General features: G+C 36.9%; 1 protein-coding gene across 1 annotated transcript in view; it reads left to right on the plus strand.

Moving 5' to 3' along the window:
- The window catches only part of ipo11 (importin 11), a 275,680-nt gene that overhangs the window by 129,692 nt on the left and 127,068 nt on the right, over positions 1-18,920 (plus strand). The window contains exon 22 of the mRNA XM_088629761.1: positions 810-886. Coding sequence (XP_088485887.1) covers positions 810-886 — 77 coding nt within the window. The remainder of the gene's footprint in view (positions 1-809; positions 887-18,920) is intronic.

An 18,920-nucleotide genomic window follows, 5' to 3' on the forward strand; every position in this document is an offset into this window, starting at 1 on the left:
TGTGGTCTTTGAGAACCAGCCTGGAGATTTGCTGGAGCCCATTTGTGCTACACATCATTATATTGTTTAGCTTGATAGACTTTTCCGATGTCTCTTATCAAAGAGGCCTCTTTAGGCAAGCACCAGGCTGCTTGGTCAAGGCACAGAAATATTTAACGATACTTAATTCTAAGTGAAATAATAGGCCTTGCCCCTACAAGAGCCAAAAGAAGAGGAGAATAAATGTGATTGGTCAAATTAATTATCTGTCACCATTTTCTCGACAAATGAATAATCAGCCCTGATTTACTTTCTTTTTCGAAGAATGGCACTTGTACAATTCCAGACATAGGTCGACTATTCCATGGTACTTACACTACATGTGGTGGCCCAGTGTCCTGTTACTTCACATTGGTACCTGTATGTGGGATTATATTTGCAATTTTGCCAAACATTTTCCTTCCTTTAGAGAGTATTCATATTGCTTTTGAACTACATGCCATTAGCTGTGGCTAAAGGATTCTTTGTGTGTTTTATGATTGTGTGTTTTATGTTTTATGAAGTTTCACATTAGGAAGTCTTTATAGACATACAAAATAAGGAATAACGTTTACTTCTATCAAAATCTCTGTTGTTGTGATGTTTTGAATGATATATAGATTTGTCAGAATAAAGAACAAGGTTTTTTTTTTTTTCCCCAGGGCATTTTGTATAATCACAGAAAAGTAGTCTTTTAGAAAAATAGATCATTATAGACTTCCACCAGTAGTCTTTATTTTTTTAGTCTCCCATGCTGAGCATTGAGAAATGCTGCTCTGATTTATTTGCAGGTTAGTAACATTGGAAAACAGCCCCTCCATCACACCTGAGCTCCTCAGAATTTTCCAGAACATGTCTGCTCTGCTTGGTAAGTGCTTAAAATTACACGGGTTTACTGGTTACACTGTTTCTGCAAAGCGTCCTCCAGTATCCTGTCTTGGATTATGATGAGTCTTTGAGCTAAACTTTGTGAAATAACTAAATGCTCTTTATAGGGCTTTACATGAACTTCATAATCTGGGATACCTTGAAAATGTGGTGCTGTTTTGGATGCAGCTCAGTTTTGTCTCAGAATTTGTTTTTCTTTCCCAGCAAGTCACTTGGCTGAAGAATGCCTGCAGTCTCAATACTTAATCAGATTTAAGGTCTCATGTTGCTGTGTAAAATGATATGTCACTGCCCACTCACTGACCTGGGTAGGAAATTAACTGTAAATCATGGCAGATGGATCTCAATAATATTGAGGTTGTCTGCATTGTAATTTCCCCAAAGCAAACCTGTTATAGAGACCTGGAGTGGAAACCTACTGTCCAAAAGGGAATATATACTGTAGGTAATAACAGCAAGTGGCTAGAGGCAATTTAAAACAGGCACTTCAGAGAATTTGGATTGGCAATTATGATTACAAAATAGTAGAAGCTTCTGTAATTACTTTTTGAAAGATCTGGAATAATTTTGATCTGTGAAGATGTATCTCACCTTTTGTACAAATTACATATTGAATTTTTATTTTAGCTTATCTGTTGTATATTTATACATTGAGTGATTTGATGAGTTTGAGTCCCCAAATCAGCTAAATATAAAAGTAAGCTGTTTTGTAAACCGAGATAATAAATTTCAGTAGATTCCAGATGTGACTTTACACTTACTTTAGGGCTATGGAACCAGTGACTTTTTTTTGCATAATTAGGACTAGTCATTGCCAACTTTAATTGTTACTCTGTTTTTTTTACATTCCAGTATTCATGACATTTTATTTTCCTTAAAAAAATATTTGATAAACTGACATTAGTTCCAAGTCCTAGTTCTATCACTTAACATGGATGTTAGCTTTCTCTTAAAAGGAAATTAGAGCCGTTAAACACGTTTAATAAAACAGGAAGAGGCTTGTTATTTTATCAAGCATTTTCTGGAATTTAATGAAAGTCTTCCTCCTTGGCAGCATGTTAGTTAAATATGCAGACATTTCTTCTTCTTTTTTTTTACTTTATCAGGTTTCTGCAATTTGTTTTGTAATACTTCAAAAAAATGTTTTTTTTTCAAATGGATTTCTTTTTTAAATGTCATCCTTATCGCTTGATTTCAGACTGGTATGTCAGAATTAAAATCATCCTCAAGTTATTCCAGGCTCGCAGCCGTATGTACAGAGTGTACTGTATATTAGCTGTGACTTAATTGAAAAATTGAATTATGTGAGAAGTGTTTCCCTAGTGAAACTTTCATTAATGAACTGATGATTGTTTTAAAACTTACTGACATTGTCATTTTTATAAACAATTGTTAACTGTAATGAGCAATGCCGAAACGACTGTAAGCAACAAAAACTGTGACTGCATAAGGTTTGTGTGTTCTTTCAGATAAAGAAGCCCAGTACATCTTAGAAAAAAAGAAGCATTAAACTTCATAATTAAATGTCAGCATACACTCCATGCATAAGGATTTGGTGCAGATGAGTTTCTTTAGCTGCATTAGTTCTGTATAGCAAAGTCCTCTGAGTAACATTGTAATGCAGCAGACCTGGAGATGGGTTCATTTAAACAAAACCAACATAACACCTCTAATTCATTTGGTCCCCGGTAACCTGTTAACACTGTTATAGAGGTAAATTGTACTGTATTGACAAGACTGGATCCTCCAGTTCTCTTTTACTTCTAGGGGGTCAGTAAAATAAGAGCACTCTAGAAACATTTGCTACCAAATGTGTAGGATACATATTAAAATAAGGAAAAATAAACCTCTGACTAGCCAGACCTGCAGTTTATTTCTGTAGCTAATAATGTTTCAATCATATATGTCTGTGCAAGCAGCATTTGCAATAATAGTTTCTGTGATTTGTATTATATATATTTGTATATATATAACATATTGAGTCTCAAAACAAACTGATCACTCTCTGCATGTTTTCTTTATTACAAATGCATATTTAAATTATGCTAAACTGTTTTTGATATGATTTTAATTGATTATTTGTGAGTGGCCAAGAGGCACAGTTACTTTAACCGAATAACCTCATTAGACCAATCGATGAGGAAGTTGCAGTGTGGAATGAGCACGGGTGTACGTAGTTTCTTCAGAACTCCACTAATTGTGATTGATGACAACAAGGCTACAGGATGCTTTACTTCCTGCCATTCTTGCTAGGTTCATTCATTCACAACATAGGGCCTCATACTGCTCACTTAATAATTTATCCTGAGGGGGCAGCACTATGGTACAGTGGTTAGCATTGCTGCCTTACAAGGCTAGTGTCCTGGGTTCAGTTCCAGATCTGGATTTTATTGTGATGAGCATAATGTGACAGTTATGCTGTGGATATCCTGTTTGACAGATATGAACCCATTCTATAGGATGAGCCGCGACAATGTGTGGCAATATGTGGCATCTAGGTCTCAGAGACCAGTGAGCAAGCAAGCGGTTGCCCAGGCTCTATGAGAGTAATGAGACAGGAGAGCACTAGATAGTGTCTCCAACCTGGTGTAAGCATGCATCACAGATGTATAACTTGTAAAGCTCACAGTGGTGTTCTGACATGCTACTAGCCTGTTACGTTTATAGAAGAACTGATGACAAATGTCAACCATCATAATGAATCTACGCTTGTTATGTCTGTTGGTCTTGGCTAAAGAAGATTGTAATTTTCCTTTGCTAGTAATACGTTTTTTGATCTATTGCAGTTAAAGATGATACATTTAATTTGATGCTCAACACATACTGTCTGTAGTATGATTGATTTACTTAATTAATTGATTAATTGATCGACTTACTTTTATTTTCCCAACTGGGAAATTTGCTTTGCAGGCAGGTAAAAGGCATTATATAATGCAGAATACATTTATGACAACATGAACCCATTAAGAAATAAGAGATGTACATCTGTCATGAGGAAGAAAAATAAATATATAAATTGAAAAATACAATAAATTGTCCCAGTTGAATAGGTTTATAACTGTGGGAATAAAAGATGATTTGATGCTATTGCACTTGTATCTGAGTAGTCTAAATTGGCGCCCAGATGAAGGAGCTCAGATTCAGTGTACATGGGGTGGTTATGACAGTCAATGATAATATTGGTCCTATATTTGTTTGAATAATAATAATCCAAAGGATGGCACCTTTTTTACAGTATAGTATTCCCATCCCTATACTGCAGCATTAGGACCCATACAGACTACAGGGTGATTCCCCCACTTGTCCCACTAACACTTCTTCCAGCAGAAACCTTAGCTTTCCCAGGAGGTCTCCCATCCAGGTACTGGCCAGGCTCACACCTGCTGAGCTTCAGTGGACTCCCAGTTGTATGTAGCAGGGTTATATAGCTGCTGACAGGTGTGTGAAAGCTGTTACTGCTGTGCACCAGTACTTTTCCTGGAGACCTTCACAATCCTGCTCCGTCTCTTATTTATTTATTGCATATATTAAGGTTACCAAACCAGTGCAGTGAATGTAAGGACATGTTCAATTAAAGTTCTACAGAATAGTCATTGTCACACATCAAAATAACGGAATTTTCTTAGGAATAATAATCACTGCAGGCTCTTCTAACATATGTCATCTGTGTTTTCCTGAAAAGTTAGCTTATAATCAACGATATTGCCAAGATATTTGTAACTGTTTGACAATGTCAATTTGACTGACAATTTCATTTTCGTCATTGTTAGTTTTGCAGCTGGTGGTTGCTCCCTATAATTAATGATCATTTCTTTGGATTTTGACACATTAAGTTAAAGGAAATGTTACACAATGGAACAAAATAACCCTTTACAGGCCCATGATTACTCTCTACATCTTGAAGGAGACTAACAATGAGTCATCAGCAAACTTAATGATGTGTCTGTCCTCAAAAGAACTTCTACAGCCAGACGTCTTTCTACAAGATGTAGAGGATGGAGGATAACACACAGCCCTGAGGAGACCCATTGGAAAAACAAAGCTGCACTGATGTAAAACCTTGATCTGTAGGTCAAAAAGTCTAAGATTCAACCTAAAATATAAAAGTCTATTAAAAACATTTGAGAGTAATCGCTCCACTAACACATGTAGTTGAATGATGTTAAAGGCTGAGGAGAAATCTTTAAGAAAAGGCCTGGCATGTGTCCCAAGACCTTTTAGAGGTGAATATAAGAGATATAATAATGTCAGGGTTTACTGGGATCCACAGGGCTATATATACAGGGCTGTTTGTGTTTTGCAACTGGTATGATTGTTGCCCGTTTCCAGATTCTGGGTACTTTCTGCTGGTTGAAAGACCTCAGTATCTGCCCACTGATGTTATGAGATCCAAGCTTTTTCCTTACTTCTGTCTACTGTTGAGTTCATCAGCCAACTCTGTGTTAGTGTTAAAACAATCAATAATCATTGTGTTTGTGGAGATTACCTTTGTCTGGAAGCCTCACCACAGTAATAATAATAATAATAATAATAATAATAATAATAATAATAATAAACTTTATTTTATATAGCGCCTTTAAAAGTGGCTTCTCAAAGCGCTTTACAGGATGACAATAACAATAAATAAGAAGACTACAACAATAAATAAGAAGAATACACAAGATAAGACACAATTACAATTACAGCAATACAACAATAACAATAGAGGAGACCGTGGAAGGTGGTACTAAGAAGAGCAGAGGGGTGAAGAATGGAACCAGTTAAGTAAAGGTTTTTCTGAAGAAGAAGGTTTTGAGTCTGGATTTGAAGGAGTTTAGAGAAGGTGACTCTCTGATATCCTTGGGCAAAGAGTTCCAGAGCTTGGGGGCATAGCAGGAGAAGGCCCTGTCGCCCATACAATGTAAGCGGGCTTAGGGGACAGTAAGGAGGGCAGAATTTGAAAAGCGGAGGTTGTGAGGTGGGGAGTAGGGCGATAATAGTTCAGACAGGTATTGAGATGCCAAGCCATGTGAGCATGAGGATTTTAAAGTCCACACGGAATTTGACCGTAAGCCAGTGAAAGGACTCCAGGATAGGAGTAATGTGAACACTTGCACTAAACCTGGTCAGGATTCTGGCTGCTGAATTTTGGACATACTGCAGTTTGTTTAGAGTAGATTTAGATACCCCAGCGAGTAGAGCATTGCAGTAGTCAATTCGAGAGAATACAAATATGTTGATCAGCTTTTCAGCCACAGTTAATGATAGCATAGGGTGTAGTCTTGCGATATTTCTAAGGTGAAAAAAATATGTTTTGACAGTATGCTGTACATGTGGGTCGAATGTTAAGCCAGAATCGAATATAACCCCAAGGTTTTTCAATTTTGATTGAAGCTCAAGTACAGAGCCATCTACAGATAGGGTTACAGGACTGGCTTTACGAAGTGTTTATTCTACTCCATGCAGTTCATATTTGATATATATCTTATACTCAAATTTTGCCTTTCTAATTTCTGCTCTAATTTCACCTCTGATTTCCTTCTTAACCCTGTTGTGAAGCAGTGCACTTGAGGCACGGTAGACTCTTCAGTGAGGCTTATTGTTTGAATAAACTTTCAAAGGGTTTCATAGGAATCACTGCTTCTTTGCAGAAAAATATATGAATACAAGCCATGTCTGTAAGTTCATCTTAATTGTCACAAAAGTCTAAAAAGACAGATCAGTCAGTGCAGACACCCTGACCTGCGGCACTTGTGCTTTCTCTCTCTTCAGTGCTGCCCTTTAGGTTTGCATTTAGACTACGGTATTGTGGTTGGATGAGCGAAGTGGTGGTTTTAAAGTAGAGTCTCTGATTGGGCTATAGCCAAGAGGTTAGATTAGCTGAATGACCTCCTTCTCTTGTTCGTAAATTTAATTGCCTTTTGGGAACACTGGTCCTGGTGTGATGACAGGCCTCACATCCTGGGTGTATCCAGCCTTATACATTTTGCTTGCTGGGATAGACTCTCCTGTAACCTTGTATTGGATAAAGGGGTTTGAAAATGGGATGGATAAAGTGTTACACGATGTAGTGTGCTCTCACAAGGCACCAGTTCTGTAGGGTTTGGGCATTTACTGGGACAATTATTAATTGTAACAGTAAATCACAAAATTGATTCTTTTGATGGCTTTAGAATCCAACCATGCGATATAACTCAAGCAACGCACACACACAGGTACTAATACACAAAGATACATTTATTAATACATTGAATATGCATGTAAACCTAACAGATCTTATCGAGAGGGTTATCAGAATACAAAAGGTGTATATCCAATCAGTTACGAAGTGTTACATATATCAAGAGGACATACGTTCAGTATATCATTCATTTAGATCGTTTCGTAATTGAACTTGGTTATAACTTCTACATGAGATACTCAAAACAAGTCTATAACTCTTAGGAATTAAATTGATATCAACTGGTTGGGATAACAATTGAATTCTCGAGCTGTAATGCATTGAAGTTGAATACTCATCCAATCTCTGGGGATTCAGATCTCCTGCGGGCTCACTGGCTCGGTGCCAGGCTGTGCTGTGCGGCTTGCGACGGTGCGCTGCTGATGCTCACTGACCGGCTAGTTAGTGTTGGCTTTAACTAGCAAAGTTTGTGCACAGGAGAAAAGATGACCGTGGGTCCCAGCAAGTCAGGAAGAGGACCGGTTCGTTCCTGATGAAGCGCTAGTTCTGAATAATGATTCAGCTGTCCACAGTTCAGACCTGTTCACGAGGCCTGGTGCTGGTGCTAACCTCGGGTGGATCCTCTGGTTACTCTCTCTGCTCTAGACTCTTAGAACAAAGGAACGTTGGTTGCCGGGGTGAGTCTCAGGATGGTAAGGAGGCGCGCTGCGCGAATGTCCTGCCCTTGGGAGCCTTTCTGCTCCTGGGCCGTCCTGCCCTGGAATTCTCCTTTGAGATTCTCCCTTTCAGAAAAGTCCACAGAATAGTCTCCTTCTCCAGGCTCTCTGTTGCCTGTTTTTACCTGGAGGAACTTCAGCTTGTTCATTGGCTGAAAGTTTCATGGGCATCAGAATTCCACGTGGGTTACTCGGCCCTACCAGTCCCTGATTGGTTGATCAAGGTGAGATATGAGTAACTTACTCCTGACACTTAGGAATGCAGTCCAGATGTCCATCTGGCACTCCCTAGACAGATAGGCGCCAATGGATGACCATTAATCATGATAGCCAGGCTTAGCTAAGTGCATCCCCATTTGGGAGCTGTCCCTTATCAAAAGAAAACATATTTAAATCAGCCTGCATGAATAGTTTCTCTGTGGCTGCACCACAGAGATGAACAGAGAGATGGGCCTCATTTGGGAAAGCACAGCAACACTTAATTCTGTCTTATTAACAAGCATTGCCGCTACAACTACAATATAGGTTATTCAGAATTTTCAAGGAAAAGGTATGAGATAAAATGAAGATGTGTGCAAGAGCAAAGGAGAGTCTGAGAGTAAAGCTTAGCCTTGTGGGTTACTGGTAGTGACTGCATCATGTTTCCTTTGCAATGTTCATCTACGGATTTTATGGGAATTTGTCTTTATGTATATGGGGTCATGCGTAACCTGGGGAGAGAGTGCGCATTATTTGCGAGGATTTTGTTAAAGGTATCCTTGGAAAAAAGACTAAATGTAATGGGATGATATAATACATTTAATTTATTCATTTAAAAAAGTCAATGTCCAACAGTACATGCAAAAAAAAATCATGACGTAAAAGAAATAAAACCAGGAGTATATATCCAAATTGTCACTAAAACGTTTTAGTAAAAATTTAGTAAAAATGTCCAGTCACAGAATTGATTTGAGCAATTAGTTCCTACAATATGGTAGTGCACATGAGAAAATTGTTACCCATTGTGTTGAGCCTGTTCTTATGTACAAGCAGGCCTGAGTAAACGGATCTCAGGGTCCGAGTTAGACCAATGCAATAAGCCCTCAAGGTTACCTGGAGCTAGACCATTCAACGCCTGTAAGCAAGAGAACATTAAAATCCGCTCTTAGGTTTCACAGGGAGCCAGTGCACTTTACACATGAGTTATGTGCTGAGACAGAGTATTGGTATTGAGCACACAAGCCACAAAATTACAGACATAAAGAAACCTATTTAGTATTAGTTGACACTCCAGTCAATCGGAAGTTTCAGTAGTGTCATTTTAGTAAATAGAGGCATGTGCATCATGCTAGCATCAGATAAAGCTGAAAGATAAAGATCTTATCTTGGCAATCTTTAGCAGAGGGCAAAATGTTGCCCTTGTGACTTTGTTCTTGAAATGAACTTTAAATTATCTCAGAAGGTCAGAAATGACACCAAGGTTTCGAACTTCATTCATAGGTTTAATTTTATTACTGTCAATGACTTCTCAGAAACCACAATGTTTGTGTGTAAAGATCTGCCTTGAAAAAACTGCTGTGTTGGTGGTTTGACCTCGGCAGCATCGTGGCAGATGTCATTGCTATTTACAGTACTTGTTTTGTGATGTTTGTTAGATTAAGCAAACTGGTGACACAAATCGTTTTAAAGACAGCACAGTGGTGTGGCACTCACATGTTGTCTCACATCACTTGGGTCTTCGGTTTGATTCCAGACTGGGGTATCTTCTGGCCGGAGTTCACCTTTTTGGCTGGTGGTCTGGTTTTCTGCCCCTTTCCAAAGACATGCCAGCTGCAATGGACTCCTGTTCCTGTGGCTGTTGTCCTCTTAGTGTTCAGTCTACCGATTTCCTACATTTTTGAAGTGAGCTCTACAAATCTTTTTAACCAATTTTATGTTTTTTTTTTTCTTAAACAGTGTTTTGTCTCTACAAAACATCATAGGGCTGTCTGGGATATATGTTTGATCATTTCATTTATTTTATAATTTCAACCCAATAGATTGGGAGGACAGATGCAGAGTTTAACTTAAATTAAATTTTAAGCTATTTTATTTTAAGCACATTCTCTTATCACTGAGTTTTATCTTTACTGGGAAATATAAAACAAGATTTTATTATTACAAAAAAAAGGCACTGAACTGTTTATTTTGGATCAAGGATATCCTTGACCAGAGAGCTTTAACAGTGATAGTTGAATATGATCTTTTGGTATATGAAATCTTGGTTTTATTTGCAGTTGCAGTATTCCTAAATGTATTTTTTCTGTGAATTGTTACCCAGTGTAAAAAAAATCACTGAGTAATAATTGGTATGTGTATATCTCACAAGTAATGGTCTTTTCATCATTTGTTTGAAGAAAAATCATTCAAATTGTTAAAAAATACTAAATTATACACAGAACAATTCAAGTCTGGATACTAGGAAATTAGTAAGGGAAATGTTAAAGCCAGTCATGACTGGTAATAAGTCATGACTGATGTTTATGGTGGACTCTTAAGCTGACGAAACAAATTGGAAGGGTAGAAAGTGGTTGTCATGGATACTGACATGGTTCTTTCTCTTTTCCTTGATGCTCAGCCTTCTTTTTTGTTGTTAAAATGTGTAAATATCTAAATGCCAACATTTTTATTTTGATCAATGCATTTGTTTATCATAAGTGAACACTTTGTCCCGCACATTTATTAACTTTCCTCAGTCCTGTCTTAAGCAGCTCACTGTGCACAAAATGTACTGAGCAGGCAGGGCTTAATTTCACTTATTTGTATTTTTTTCTGCTAAATACGGTTGAACCCTGCAGTTTTGAAAGAGTAATGATGTTTTGTGTCAACTGATATGCAGAAGAATTATTTCTTTGTTGTAATTTGCTCGGAAAAGGCCTATTGGTTCACCTGAGTGTCTTAGCTTGTTGCTGTCCTAGATGGGACCCCTCCTGTGTACTGAGAGTCTGTTCACATCACTCATGTTCTTATCGTTTGTTAGGAAAGTAAAGCTACCTAGCTTAATATGGTTCAGATTCTAAGCCTCCCATAAGTATTAAATAGAAAGCACAAAATGTATAACAGGCTGAGATCTTTGCAGAAAAGTAGGTTGAAAGATTTAATGAAATATTCAAACCTTGTCTTCTGCTAATTCATCACCAGTCTGCTCATCTCTTAAAGAACATAGAACTAGTTGGCTTTAACTGATGTAACACTTTCCAAGACACACGTTTGCAGAATCACAATTATTGTGATTGCAAATAATGTGATTTTCAACAGGATTTAATAAAATAATTATAATTAAAACACTTAAATCAGCCATATCACCCTGCAACTCACAACTGGCAGCCCACTGAAGTTAAGCAGGTGTGAGCCTGGTCAGTACCTGGATGGGAGACCTCCTGGGAAAAACGAAGGTTGCTGCTGGAAGAGGTGTTAGTGGGGCCAGCAGGGGGCGCTCACCCTGTGGTCCATGTGGGTCCTAATGCCCCAGTATATTGATGGGGACACTATACTGTAAACAGGCGCTGTCCTTCGGATGAGACGTAAAACCGAGGTCCTGACTCTCTGTGGTCATTAAAAATCCCAAGGCGTTTCTCGAAAAGAGTAGGGGTGTAACCCCGGCGTCCTGGCCAGAAATTGCCCATTGGCCCTTACCAATCATGGCCTCCTAATAATCCTCATCTATGAATTGGCTTCATTACTCTGCTCTCCTCCCCACTGATAGCTGATGTGTGGTGAGCGTTCTGGCGCACTATGGCTGCCGTCGCATCATCCAGGTGGATGCTGAACATTGGTGGTGGTGGAGGGGAGTCCCCATTACCTGTAAAGCGCTTTGAGTGGAGTGTCCTGAAAAGCGCTATATAAGTGTAAGCAATTATTATTATTATTATTATTATTATTATTATTAAAAAAGTACAGTAAGCAGCAAAATTCTGAACAAACGTTTGGATGCAAGAATTTTCAGGGTTAACTATGGCAAGCAAACAAAGGTTTTTGGCAGTTTACATTGTGTTATGTTGAATATAAGCTTTAATACACTAATACAACAACACACTGTATGGCTATAGATTGAATTGACTCCATGTAGTTTTGCTTGTGTTACCTTGTTTTGTTGCCATACTTTTCACTTTGTTTCAGTAACTTTGGCCTCCCTGCTTTCTTTTAGTGTGGGACTGGGTTGGTTGCCAACAACATTGTTGGCAGTGCTGATCTAGTCATTTATAAAGGAAATAGTGCCAGCTGTCACCCATTATTTCTTCCATTTATTCCTATGCAGCATAGCAGTGTTCACTTAAGACTTGACACTTCAATCCTTATCGTATTAGGGACATTTTCAAGGACATCAAAAAGGCCACAAATGAGAGGAGACCATTTGGCCCATTAAGCTAATGTGTTTCTATTTTTTATAGTGTCCTATGGCCCATATTGGTTGGAACCCCATACACACACTTTCACACACAGAACTTTATTTTTGGGGCTTTCTAAGTAATATTTCTGATGGGTTGAAAAATAAAATTGTATGCAAATGTACTCGATGTTCATCTAATCAAAAAGTGTTTGGTGCTGATGCTGTTGTGACTATTGTTGTAACTAAATGGCATAAAAGTAGCAGTGCTAAAATTCTGAACCTTTTGAGGTCCTTATTGACCTAAAAGGTCTTTCTATCTAAGCAATAATCATCTAATCAATTCTGTAAACTGTCTCATTAGAAAAAACCCTTTAATTACAAGAAGCAATGAGAGCAACGAGCATAGAAATTGTAATCTATATATTCTGCAGTTAGCTGTACTATGCATGTAATTATATTCTTGCCTGATACTTTGGAACTGTTTTCCAGAGGTTTTATCAGAAAACAGCGTACACTTCAGAATGCACATGTGCTGATTTGTTAGGTCTTTTTAAGCATTTGCATGATGCATTATGTTCTATACCAGTGGAATTATTGAAAGAACCTTTGTTCGAATGCAAGATTATATATTCCACCAATTGGTAAGGACAGGATACTTTCCTGTTGTTACACATTCAGTTATTAAGCACAAAATTCAACAACAGTGTCAATTCCTGGAGGTTGACTGGGCTGACCAAAAGACAAAGCCTAAATTGAAGAATTTTATATATCCATCCATTTTCTAACCACTTCTTCCAGTTCAGGGTTGCAGGTGAACATCTATGGATTTTGTCATGGCATCTTTTCATTTTTATATCACATAATTTAATACAATCAACAAGAGCACAGTCTAAAACCATAACTACAGTATGTGTAGGTATACATATATAGTATGTATAACTATTTGTAGGGAGTTAGATAAAATCAAATCACCCAAGCCTGTTAAAGAGAATAGCATGTTTTTTTCATTCTATTCCACAGTACAAAATAGCAATGAAGATAACACAGGTGGCATATGCTTATGCATTTTGATTTTGGTAAAGATCCAAAAACTGACTTCTGAATATGCTGCAGCTAAATAAGAACATGTTTAGAAAAAACAGAACGCAGTGCATTTCAAGCATAAAACAACCCCCCAAAAAAAGATATGCTGTGGCATTTCTGTATCAGTTGGGCAAAGAATAGAATGATGTATTAAAAAGGTAAAAAAAGAGGCACCTTTATAATGTTCTGATTATCAGCTTCACATATAGGGCCTGGATCAAAGTTGATGCAAAGATTCCTGACCTATATATTTGAACTGTTTCCAGAACTAACAATTGTCAGAGGTTGACATACTTATGGGTTGTTTTCCAAATATAATTTAATCCACAAGAAAAGCGGTTCAAGGATTCCCAACAACCCCTTTCTGACCTATATATCATGGTACGCTATGATCAATAATACCAAAGGCAGAAGCGAGGTCCACGAGGACAAGAATGATGAAAAAAATGTCAGTAGTCATCAGCAGATTGTATATAACCCTTCCAGCAGCAGTTTCTGTGTGAGGCATCAATGTAAACCCAGACTGGAGTAGCTCAAACACCTGACCTGCAGAGCTTATAATGAAACACCCATAGCCTGTTCTAGAATATTTCCTAGAAATGTTAAGTTAGATAGTGGAAAATAAGTAATGTGTAGGCTGCTTTTTTAAGAAGAAGGACAGAGTGAACAATTCTTGATCTAGGAGGCCATGTTTGGTAAGGGCCAATGGGTAATTAATATCACATCAAAAATATCAGGAAAACAATTGCATTGGACTGTAGACTCTTCCTGAGTGCTATACTTAACTATACTATTCTTCATATCTTCTAAAATATGATGAACTATGGAAAAATAGTTCTAGGATAACTATTCTTCAGTTAGTTTCCCCCCCAAAAAAACCTTACTCTGGGATTGTAATTGCTTTCCAAAGATATTATTGATTTTTACTTTAAAGCAAGTAAATGTACAGGCCACTGTCCCATTCGTGTTTATCCCATGAGCTTTCATGGAGTGAAACTGGATGTTGTACAGTTATTAGTGCCAAAGAACTGGGCCTGTTCTGTTTCTAATCTGAAGTGTCACCCAGGGTAGAATTGTAAAATGTAAAGTAGTCCTCAATCCTAGTTTTAGGGAGCTACTGTATTTGCAGGAGAGATTAAAATGAATTGGCAAAGTATTGATTTGAGAGACCATGGCAAAGTAGTGGTTTGGGTAACCATGGATTAGCAAGATAACACATCATAATTATGTACACTATCCCACAACCTTTTTAAAAGAAGAAAAACATTCACACACACATAAGCATCCATTTGCAGTGCTTTTATACTCTAAATATTCACAAGCATGTTAAGGTTACAAGTTTAGTCTATGGTGCTATTTGCTAAGTACATGTTTTGTGGTAATTAGAAAAACATTTGAAGTGAATATAACAATGAAATAACTGTAGTAGTATAATTTAGCTTGATTCAAGGGCATATAGATATTTGAAGATGACAGTGAATTACTAGTTAAAGAAACAGGTCATGCAAAACATACAACTGTAATTGACCTTATCCAACTGATTTCTATCTTTAATAATGTTAGTTGTTATTTCTATTGCTACAGTGGTAATAGTTTCAAAGTTATTTTTCTAAATATACGGTAAGAGTAGTGTTTATGGTATTGTACCAATTTATAACAGATTCTGTGTCCTATAGCAAACATATTATAGCTTCCCTTACTAAGAACTGCTCACAAGAAGGGAATAAAAAGTAATGTGTCTTGATTATAAACATGTTTTTCAAAGGAAGCCCTGCTTTGCAAATTTATTTTTAAAGATTGTTGATTATTTGCTAGTGGCTGTATTGACTTAAGGGGGAGAAAATCCTTTTGCATGTTTCATTTTCTGCCTAGAGAAGGGAATCTCTGGAAAGCAAAGAATGCAAGGCACAAGTCTGTAGAAATGAGACTTACAGTAGGATTGTGATTGCACTTCAGAGACATGTTCTGAGACATGTTCAAGAGATTTGTTCTGTGGAACACTGCTTCTGTAGAAATTATTGAAATACCATGTTTCATTTAGGTAATCGGTAAAGCTTTACTGTTCTGATAATCAGTCCTACAAAGCCTATGTTCTCATGAACCATTGCCTAATTGTTACAAATGTTCTCTTTTAAAAAGTGATCTGGAGAAGACTTGGAAATAGAGCAGTGAGATGTACTGTATAATATGACATGGCAACCATTTTCACCACCAAAGAGTCTGTTGCCCACAGTCTGACCCACTGCTATTTTATGAGTGTCTTTATATATTTTCTCACTCCCCATGATAATTTATACAGATTATTTCAATGCCTATGTTTTGACATGCCCTAAATCAAGTACCCAGGTCTTCATAAATTCATAGATGTTACACTTCGACTCCAAACCCTAGGATAGCTCCTGAATTTAAAATGTTTTACCCACACACTCTTTATGCATTATAGATTGAATGAATGGGAGTTTCAACATTTCCACTAGTATAAAAATTCTTGCTTTGGTTTACACTACTTTAACTTGTGCACATATAATACAAACTGTAGGTCATTCACAGACAAATGTTTGAACAGTGTTGTATGTACACACTAGATACACAAATGTATAGTTCTATGAAAAATGATTTTTCCCATTTTCTGAATTTTTGTATTTTTTCTCCACTGAATGTTATCAGAGTCCTATTGTTATCATATGCGTCATGTTGATATATAGATACTAATATGGGGATATGATTGAATGTCTTTTCAGTAATTTCTTCACTTTCACCATTTATAACAGTTAAACATGAAATGTGGAAAAGAAAGTTAACTTCAGTGGATGTAAAAAATGCAGAGACAGTGTTCTCCTCCCCCCCTCAATGCATGTGTCTGGAGAATTTCAGTTCACCTGATGATTTCACATACAAGGCGGAGCACCCCCTGCAGGGAAAGTGTAGGGGAGAGAGACTAACAGAGAGTCTGCGAGGTTAGCTCGCAGTGGGGGACATTCACAGGGTATTGGAAAATGAATGCCTCACACAAAGTGCACACTGGAAAGGTATCACACTATAATATATACTCTCTTGTCTGTGTTTGTATGCTTTTCACTGGGAGGATCAAGGTTAGTGTTTTGAGAGCAAAATACTCTATATTCAGATATTCATACAGGTGCGTTTATTTGCTTTTCATAATTTGGCGTCCACACCATGAGATGTTTTGTATTGTTTTTCCAGACTTATTTTTGTGTTTTTGGATTATATGATATTGAGTGATGTATTGATTTCTTCCACTTACGATTTTCCCATTTTTAACAAGTTCTAGCAAGGTTTTAGATGCATTTTACAATAAATCTTAAAAAGTTCGTAAAATATTTGTATTCCCCTTCAGAATACAAGGCAAGTCTGTGTGCTTTTAAGCATTATTAACATAATCTTGCACTACTTTCACACTATAATTTGTATTAAAAAAAACATGAATAGGTGGGTTGTGAACAATATATTGTCAAGATTAATATTGTTGTTGTTTTTTATGAAAACAGTTGTCACGATAGCCTATTCTCTTGCAATTACGGCTATTGCCATTACTTAATCTCAGTTTAATATATAATTTTAATCCCGGCATTTAGCAGTCAAGCAGCAAAATACTTTCTTCCTTTAAAAAATATACCAGGCCTACCTTAAGACATTATAATTAAAAAAAAAAAAACAGGAAGGAATGTGACAAAAAGCCATGTATAAAGGCTGATGTTATATTTAATGTGATTTTGTGAGTGTTTCTAAGTCTCCTCAAGTACAGCTAATCAGGCCCTTTCAGTAGCACCCGTTTCTATATTCCTGGCACTTCCGTAGGGTAATAAGAATTACTTGGAAGACCCACTTTTCATTTATTTTTAAGATTAAATTTTCCTCTATAAGTGATTCAGTCAGTGATTGAGTGAATGAGCTGACCATAGCCTGTTTTTTCTTTTCTGTTTTCAAAATTCTGGGTCCTGGAAAGTTGACTTTCAACATACTGTACATGTTGATATCCACTTAACAGATCTGTTTTGGTTATGCTGGGACCCTAATCTTCCATATATGTCGATTATTATCGTCATTACTATTACTTATGTTAGCGATGTTGCAATTGACTGACTGTAATCAGTGTATTCTTATTATAATGCAACGAGTGAAGGTTAATTCCATGATTTCAACAGGGAGTGAAACTTTATCTGTTCCTTTGCAGTCTGCCCCTGCTGACACTGCTACGTACTCGAATATCTTCTTATAATAATGTGCATTATTTGACGTATTTTGTACTTTAAGTAACTTCACAGCTTTTACGTTTACTGTACACCAGTTAAATCCAGGTTTTCAGTGTCTGATTTCTGAGTAAACTTTACACTCATAAACTTGAGGTGCAGACTTTCCAGTGTGATCTGTTTTAAATATAATCTTTAAAGTTTGTCTGATGTTATAATTTGTGATATTAAACTCATTTGGAGTCATTAAAACTCTGAAACTGCAGTGTAATTTGATTAGATGATTTGAAACTATTAATGGAAAGTTAATGCCAAAAATAAATTCTCATATACCACTCTCTTATATATGAATGTGACCATTAAATCTGCCTTTAGGTTGACATTTTGTTCTACACAATATGTTAGTCAGCATGATATCATTTTAAGGAGCAGATTTTTAATTTTATGATTTCTACATCCTGTTAAGACTTGCCTTCTTATAATAAACCTTTTTCTAAATGACTGGTGAAGCAATGTGATACATCTGGGAGTCTAAAAAACACTGCTGTTTTCTTTAGAATTTAATGATCAGTCTCAATAATATTAAAATGTACTTCCAACTGGACGTGGGAAAAAAAATACTTACACTTATTTTCAGTCTGTCCTAGCCTTTATGATCGTATGGTTATAAAACCATCCTTGCTCCACATTTAATCATACTCCAGTTTTTCAATAGCAATAGATTATAGCGACCAATTATTTTTCATTCATAACAGTAGACGGCAAAGTTGAAACACCACAGCCTGTAAATGATTCACTCTTTCATACCGTGTTGCGAGAGCACCTTGTGTGAAAGGTGTATATGAGAAGCCAGGTAAGAGGTGCCAATTCACTGTGAGAACCATGAAGCAAGGTTGAGAGGTTCTGTTTGGTCAGACTGCATATCATTTTTGTGTTAGAACCACAATAAGATTTCAGATTCCATATTAGCTATTACAATCGCTGTCCTCCCTCCATTGGACTGTTGGGGATGGTTTTGCTGTAGAGAGACTGTGAAGCAGAGTTGAGTAAAATATAATTTAATTCCTTGTCTGTTTCTGCAATTGTTGCAAGATTCAGCTAAAGTACGCTGTTAAGAAGGCTCAATGTTAAAAGCAGGACCATCTGTATTTGCAATTCTTTTTTTTATGCCGATAGTGCCCTGCAATAGATGACTTTTGATTCATGAGATGTTCACAACTTGTGATGCTGAAATTGTGATGCATTAAAAGTGACCTATATATACAGTATATGTGATATATTTACAATTGCTGACAAACAAATATTACAATTTGGTATTTTTGTTCCCACCAGAACAGATCTTCAAAGTTTTCAGAGATTACATTGAAGTAAACTACCTTACCTTTCCTGACATTCTAATCAAGTGATTCCTCAACAAATTTGTTTCAGCCCTCCCTGTGGCCTAATGTGTTCAGACTCCCCCACACTTTTATACATAATGATCAGTTCTCATTTAG

Source organism: Lepisosteus platostomus, chromosome 4, assembly GCF_059453375.1.
Source record: "Lepisosteus platostomus isolate fLepPlt1 chromosome 4, fLepPlt1.hap1, whole genome shotgun sequence".
Lineage (NCBI taxonomy): Eukaryota > Metazoa > Chordata > Actinopteri > Semionotiformes > Lepisosteidae > Lepisosteus > Lepisosteus platostomus.